Source organism: Rhodamnia argentea, chromosome 6, assembly GCF_020921035.1.
Source record: "Rhodamnia argentea isolate NSW1041297 chromosome 6, ASM2092103v1, whole genome shotgun sequence".
NCBI lineage: Eukaryota > Viridiplantae > Streptophyta > Magnoliopsida > Myrtales > Myrtaceae > Rhodamnia > Rhodamnia argentea.
Genome location: NC_063155.1, coordinates 5,895,390 through 5,903,102, shown reverse-complemented (window position 1 = coordinate 5,903,102; position 7,713 = coordinate 5,895,390). Strand labels below are relative to the sequence as shown.

General features: G+C 37.5%; 1 protein-coding gene across 1 annotated transcript; it reads right to left on the bottom strand.

Moving 5' to 3' along the window:
* Nucleotides 1–1,223: 1,223 nt before the first annotated feature.
* On the bottom strand, nt 1,224–4,700 carry LOC115745762 (short-chain dehydrogenase TIC 32, chloroplastic-like). The gene is made up of 8 exons (XM_030681341.2): nt 4,474–4,700; nt 3,568–3,799; nt 3,245–3,324; nt 2,850–3,003; nt 2,630–2,708; nt 2,106–2,190; nt 1,800–1,843; nt 1,224–1,686 (listed from the first exon to the last, which is right to left on the bottom strand). The coding sequence occupies exons 1-8, from the start codon at nt 4,577–4,579 to the stop codon at nt 1,507–1,509; spliced, it is 960 nt and encodes a 319-aa protein (XP_030537201.1). The 5' UTR covers nt 4,580–4,700; the 3' UTR covers nt 1,224–1,506.
* Nucleotides 4,701–7,713: the final 3,013 nt, after the last annotated feature.

Sequence of the window (7,713 nt, the reverse complement as noted above, 5' to 3'; positions counted from 1 at the left end):
AAAAATGCTATCTTTTAATGACCCTTGTGATCTTCATAAGTACTATGATAGTTTATGTAAGTTTATTTTAGCTTGTGATCTACGGTCATCTTAAAAAATAAGAGGAAGTTATGGAAATCCTTAAAATCTCAAAGGAGGTTGGCCCAATGCCAGATCATGGTACTATTAGCCTCAGGGAATCGGAAGTCAAATAACAAATCTGGAATCTTAGAATTGATCGACTAAGGATCTCGACTCGATAAAATTAGAGTTGGTCAGGTAGTAGCCTTATAGTGTTCGGCACGATGAGAGGACACGTCAAACCTCCATGATACCAAATTCGATCGCCGCAGAAACAAGCCTATTGCCACTTCCGAAGATTAAGGAGCAAGAAAAAAGACCAAACTAGTTCAACAAGCAAAGATAAATTAGGAATAGCATTAAACGTTTTGAGGAAAAACCATTAGAAAAAAAAAAAAATCCTAAACAGTTTACACTTTTTCCAATTCAATCCTAAATCTTTTAAGTTTGCCGATCCTGTCCTAAACCTTGTCACCTATTTCCAATTCATTCCTATTGGTCGGGAATAACTAAGATGGACAACGTCCGTCCTACTTGGCACAATCGATGTTGATGTGGATAATTTTTATAATTTTTCTATTATTTTTTGAATATTTTTATTTATTTTTTCCTTTTTTCTGTTTTTTTTTTTTCCTTTTTTTTCCCTTTCTTTTTTCCCTCCGGTGTCGGGCGAGGGCCGCCACACTAGCCGGCCCCTAGCGAGGACCACCACCGCCGGCTCTTGGCAGGGCAGCCCTCGCCTTACATCGGAGGAAAAAAAGAAAGGAACAAGGAAAAAGAAAAACAGAAAAAAAAATTATAAAAAATTATCTACATTAAAGCCGGCAGTGCACAGAGAATGAACGGCGTTCAAGTCATCTATTTTCGGCCAATAGAATTGAATTGGGAAAAGGTGAAAAAGGTTTAAGGCAAAACAGACAACTTAAAAGGTCTTTAACACTGAATTAGCAAAAATGCAAAAAGACTTTCTTGACAATTTCCCTACCAGAGAAGTGATAGTACTAGTCTCAAAAGAAGAACTTCAAAAGGATTCGATCACGGAAGAAATCTCATCAAGTTATGGCATGTTAATGTTAACCATGTCAAATAGCCAAATCTAAACAGGCTTTCCACACCAATTTACCCATTCGGCAACTTGATTTTCTGTGATTCCCTCATGCTACCAGTGGGAAGACTGTCTTTAGAAATATCGAGAATTAAGGACGCTAATCAAGAAGTAACAGCATAGACTGCTACCGTCTGCAGCATCCACAAACAGTAATGCACTCATTCCATCGTGTCCAAGTTCACCAACAATCTGCTCAGACAAACTCGACAATGAACGCAGACTTTACTCCATGTTCGACTCAAATGCTTGTCTCGGTGAAGTTAACAACATATGGCTTTCACACATCCAGTTCAGAAACGACTCGGTTCTCTCGACTAAAAGAATAACAGACAATCTGTTCAAGCAGAACCCAACTGTTTAGGATCAGTCAGGCTTATACTGAAATCCCATAGCTTCTTACCCAGTTCTGCATCTCGCGCGAGAGAGCTTGCTTGGGCTTTATTACTGTCCATGAAGTATTCGCCGCTAATCCCTTTCACTTGTGGGTGCAGAGCCACATAGCATGTAGTTGCCGCTCCCTGCATTTATTTTCATTGAGCAACAGAATTCAGCGAGTAACACGGATAACATGACTCATATGTCAAGGAAATTTTGTCTCGCTGACTGCAGATGTGAGCAGAAATTGGCAGACCTGTGCAACACTTTTCAGGAAGAATTTCGCAAGATTAGAAAGTACTGCATAAGCCAGAGGAAAGAAAGCATGAATTAGACATCAGAAGTTTTAAAATGGGTAGAACGGCTATCAATCTGACCAATTCTAATATCTGAAAGCCAAATATCTCAAAAAGCAAAATCCGTTTGCTCAATTGAGAACAAGCCTCCTGTTTAAGTCCTTCATATGAAAAGTATGCCCTTGGAACAAAATTGTATCATGATGCCAGCACGCATTTCTTAGCCATGGCCTCAATAATGCTACTCGCCCTGCAGGGAGATTTACCATTGAAAATGCTGTGGTGGCGAGCAATATTGGTCGCTATACCTCCAGGATGAAGTGAATTAGCAGTTATCTGCACCCCTTCTTCCTGTTTAATCAAGAAAAAATCAATTTACGGCTGATCACGAATACAAGAGTGAATGGGTCATGGAAATTGACACGGACACTGAGCAAGAGAAAACTCAAGAAAATATAAGGGCGCGCACAGGGCTCCATTATGCAAATGCGGGTTAGAAGAATAGAATATATAAATTTAAACCTGTTAGAAATTCCAACCCAAAAGCTTAACTTGTCAAGCGATATACAATAACACTTCAACACCTCATCTAATGTACAAGCCAGATTACCTGCGGCATGTGAAATTTTGACTATGCACATTCGCGAAGGTATAATACCGGTTCTAATATTATGTTAGAAATTCCAATTCAAAAGCGTAAGCTGATAGGTAGATGGAAATCACGTGAATATAAAGTGCATTTAGGATCTGTTGTCAAGCGATGTCGGATAATACTTCAACAGAACCTTACCTTTAAGCGCCTTGCAAGCTCGTTAGCATGTAATATGTTTGCGAGCTTCGTCTGGCCATAGGCTTGCATAGCATTGTACCTGCAAGGAGCACGTACTTGTAATACATCAACAAAATCTGACTTGAATAAAGTGGATGTGCCAGACTGAAAAATGACTGCTATATCCTGAAAATAGAAGGAAACAAAGAATCATCCCTGAGATAGAACTGTCTTTTCTTACTCCGATTCATTATTGATTTTCTCAAAATGAATTCCTTCACGGTATGCAGAGCGGTGAGACACTGAGGAAACATTAACTATCCTTCCTTCTGCATTGCTTTCCTGGGACGTTTTCTTCATGGTCTCCAACAAAAGATTTGTCAAAAGAAAATGACCTTGAAAAACATTACAAGAGAAGGTAAGCATTATGATTCGCACACATCTTTACAAAGAATGAAATAACAAGGACTGTTACACAAGTTCGTCAACAATATCAAAAATTGTAAGAATTAATGCTATTGCAGGTCAATTGATCCAGAATTCGAAACTTGATGCTTTGAAAAAACAACTCATATAATCTAATAAAAAAGGATGTCAGCCATGGAAATCCATGAATTAAACCTACGTAGGACATACCTATATGGTTTGTTGCAAACTGCAGTTCTATATTGTCTTGGGAAAGCGTGAAGGGACATGCCATTACCCCTGCATTATTACTTCCAAAGAGAAGAAACATTATCATGCTGCATTCCTAAAACGTAATCCAACGATTGCTCAACTCAAGCTGAAATCATCAGGAGCTATATACATGCTGAAATTTGCAGAAGCGTGAAATTGAAAAGCAGTCAGCGTATGACTCCTCCCTCAGCATTTGGTAGATGGCAGTCGAGAAATTAAGTCACAGTTTTTTGAATGTTTAGGGCCATAACATGTTTGGTGAAATGATTAAGATTTCTTACATAAGGAGATTCAAGGGAAGAGCCGATGATTGATAATCTAACGCGAATTTCCTAACAGATGCCATAGAGCTGAGATCTAACTCCATCACATCAATCTTAGCAGATGGGAGCTCCTCAAGTATAGCTTCTTTGACACTCCGACCAGCATCCACGTTCCTCACGGCCATTATAACATGGACTCCGCGTAAAGCAAGAACTCTTGTAGTCTCCACGCCAATACCACTAGAGGCACCTGAAAGCATAGTGATCCTCTCTAAAATTGAAGTAACTGGAAGAAATAGTGAATAGCATCTCAAGCCAGATCGAAACAGGGTATGAAGACCGTCAGGAAAGACAGGAAATAACTTATACCATGAAAGTCATTAGAGAAGTCGGTGACGTCAGCATGTGCATCTAGGAATTTACCCTACCAAACCCGCAAACACAAAATGACATAATCTTCATTTGAATCTCTTCAATAAGTGGAACGCTTCGACGTTTCAACAAGTGATCTAAGAATGAGAATGAAATGGCTGGTCCATTTCAAAAGAATTACAGCATAACCGAAACATGTCGATCAGACATGAAGCAAGACCATCCCGAAGCAATCATAATTTTCTCCTAAATCATCCGCATCGCCCGTTTACACTATCTGAACCCATGCTAGACTAACCCCAACCATTCCACAAGCAGCAATCCAACAGACAGCCAATTCTTAAATCAGTTCAATTCCGGCAACAGAACATTGATTTCTCTCCAAAGATGACAGGCAAGGCAAGAGTCTCCCTGTACCAGTAATTCGACGCAAACCCATTTAAGGAAGCATGATTAAGTTCCTCTGAAAGTGCTAAAGCTAACATTTTTATACGATCATCTTCCTCAAGAAAGGGAGTGAGCTGAAAAAAGGGGGGGAAATTATAACCAGACCTGTGACAATGGCAGTAAAACCAGTTCCATCGATTCCCTGAGTGACTTCTTCTGCTGTAGAGCGAGCAGAGTATCCAGAAGGCCCTTTCAACCCAAAAATCCACATCTTTTTTTTTTCCGCTCTTCCCCTTTTGATTGCAGATTCAAGACACTAAACAACAAGTTAATAGCAAAAGCCAAGGCAAAGAAGAGTCATTTCACAGACAGAGACGAGTTATATCAGTGGGCAGAGGAGGAAAAGATGGGAATCAGAGACAGAGCAGAGTGTCGTCATCCTCTGGAAATGAAATCGCAGGATTTCCGGGGGCAAGGAATAACATTGTTCGACTTAAAAGGGGCAGCAAATTAATGAACATGCCGTCCAGGAGTAGGCCTACAATCGTTTTGGTTATATGCAGTAATTATGAAATTGATATTTTTCCTGGAAATGACGATGGCCATTAATGAGAAATGCCAAAGTTGATCATTTAATAGGAATGGACTAAGACCTTCCTCAGGTGAATATAGAATGACCTATAATTGATGTCATAATTTTGCTACCAATCGACAATTGGGTTGCCTTCTTTGTGCAAATGGGACAATTATCAAAAACGCTATAAATTCATTACAATTATGTCAATTCAATCCTAATTTTTTTTTTTGCAATTCAATCTTAAACTTTTTGTAATTATATCAATTCCGTCCATCCAGCTAATTTTGGCTAGCCGGTGCTTTCAGGGACCTCACCACCACTAGGTGAGGTTGAACCTCCTCGTGGCGGGGCAAGGTTGACCTTGCCGGCTAGAGGAAGAAAAGGAGAGAAAAAAAGAGAAAAAAAATGGGAAAAAACAAAAAAATAAACCAAATAAAAAAATTTAAAAATATATTACAATATTATCTCATTGGTCTGCGTCCCACGTCGCAGGCCCAACTAATATTAGTCGGATGGACTGAATTGGCACAATTACAAAAGATTTAGGATCAAATCAGCAAAAAAAAAAAATCTAATTAGCACAATTGCAATAGATTTAGAACTTTTTTGGCATTTTTCTCAATATTTTGATATAGTTTGAGGACTAGTTTAAATATGCATCAAAAGTTCAAGGATCACATTAAATAAATTAAAAATTCATGGATGATATTATACATCTACGTTGGTCACGTTACATAGGATGATTGGTGTTCATATCGGTGATTTCTCACCAAAATTGGCCGGATAGACTCAAATAACAAAACGTGAAAATGTTTATAACTCAATTGGTACAGTCTGAATTGGCAAAAATGCATCAATATTGCAACTTTTCGAACATTTTCTTGTTTTATGAAAAAAAAAACCACTTTTGAGGTTTAGAATGCATTTTCAGTCTTGTACTTCATCAATCACACCTGTATCAAACTCTCGGTCAATCTATTGTCAAAAAAATGACGAAAAAATTTAAGATGTCAATAAACACCGTATGAACTTTTAGTGTGTTCCAATGCCATATCATGGTAATATTAGCCTCAGGGAATCGGAAGTCAAATAATAACTCTAAAGTCTCATAATCAATCGACTAAGTAATAAGGATGTCGACTTTTTAAAATTAGAGTTCATTGCAGAGTAGCCTTAAAGTATCGAGCGCTATGCGGGTCGGACTTTTTTCAATACGACCCGACCCACCCATTTGATAGGTCTAGCATTGGAAAAATGTCATTTCACCTAATATACTGGTAATACATCGATACAATTAAAATTGACTTGTTTGTTCTTGCCAAAGTTGTAATTAACTGTTCTCACGTAGTATTCATGTTTTGTATAGTTCTGTAATTTTTAAGGTCTGGCAAGTTTTCAAACACCGCATCAAATTAACCTCGGTATGAACACATGTAGTGCACATTCCTTTTTTCCGCCAACCATATTGTTACTTATCACATCCATAGTTGTGAAGTCAATCATTGTGAATCGGAAGAGTTTTTAACCTTAAAAGATACTATTACGAACATTTAAACATTAAATCACTCATTCTTCTAACGACTTAAAATTATAGAACAATTGTTAGTGATCCACATAATTTCACATGGCATTAGACTTGGAGAAATCAAGTGCAAATTTTTCCAGGCTCCTATTTACCTCTTCTATTTTATAGTTCTAACCTTTGATCTAAGACCAAAGTCCATATTCACCACCGAGTAAATCCATAAAAGAATTAGCAAAGATTTGAATGGTATTTATCAAAGAATCGGGGTTTATTATATTAGTATACGCATACGAGACTTACCAATTACTTGGTTCGCATATGATACCTACCAAAAGAATAATTGAAAAAGAGAAAAAGACGTGACATGCATATACATTCTTTAACTTTGGGTTTTGAAGGGACATTAATACTTTCTTCCATCTTAATCATCACTAGAAAGTTGAATTTCATCCTTTGAATCTGGAATTTGGTTTTTGTTTTGTTGGGCACAGATTATGTGGCCCATTTGGCATCCTCATAGATGGGCTTGCAAAAAATAACTATAAACTCTGTCGTATCCCATTTTGGTTTGGGCTACAAACTCCGTTTCGGCCCGTGGAAATACGATCTCGGGTCTCCTGACCGAGGACGTGGGGAAATTTTTTAGTGTTCTCGAAGCATGGGTATGCACAGGTAGTCAGAGAACGATAAACCTGCCTTTACAAAAGGGACACTCAAGCATGACAGGGTGATGAATACTGCCACGGGGATTTTGTCAAGTTCTAACGTGGTTTCACGAATCAAATGTGTTTGTTTCACGAAAAATCAATATATTAGAAAAAATTATATCCTTCTGAAGGAAAATAAGGGCCTGCATGGTGACCATTCCGATCCGAAAATGTTATTTTGATTAGAATTGATTTTTCTGATTCTTGTCCTTAAATAAATTTTAAAGAATCAGAATGTGTTTGGTGACTGTACAAAATTTTTATTCCTGAAATAGAACTTGTATGGTAACTGCACAAAATTTTTGTTCCCGAAAATAATTTCTCTTGTCAATTTTTTGTCATTTAAATCAAATAATTACATAGTTACTTTGTGAAATTTCATCCTATATTTCGAATTAATTGAAGACTAATTCATATTGATTGTCTTATATAACATATTGCACATTGTATATAACAATTTTTTGTGCTTTCCCGTATAATTGTCATATCATAACGAGTTATTTTAAGCTTAAAAAAGGAGAGATCATATTGGGTTAGTTTGTGATTTCATATTAACTCGAGCCCTCCTAGGCGTGTATTAAATCACAATGAGAGAA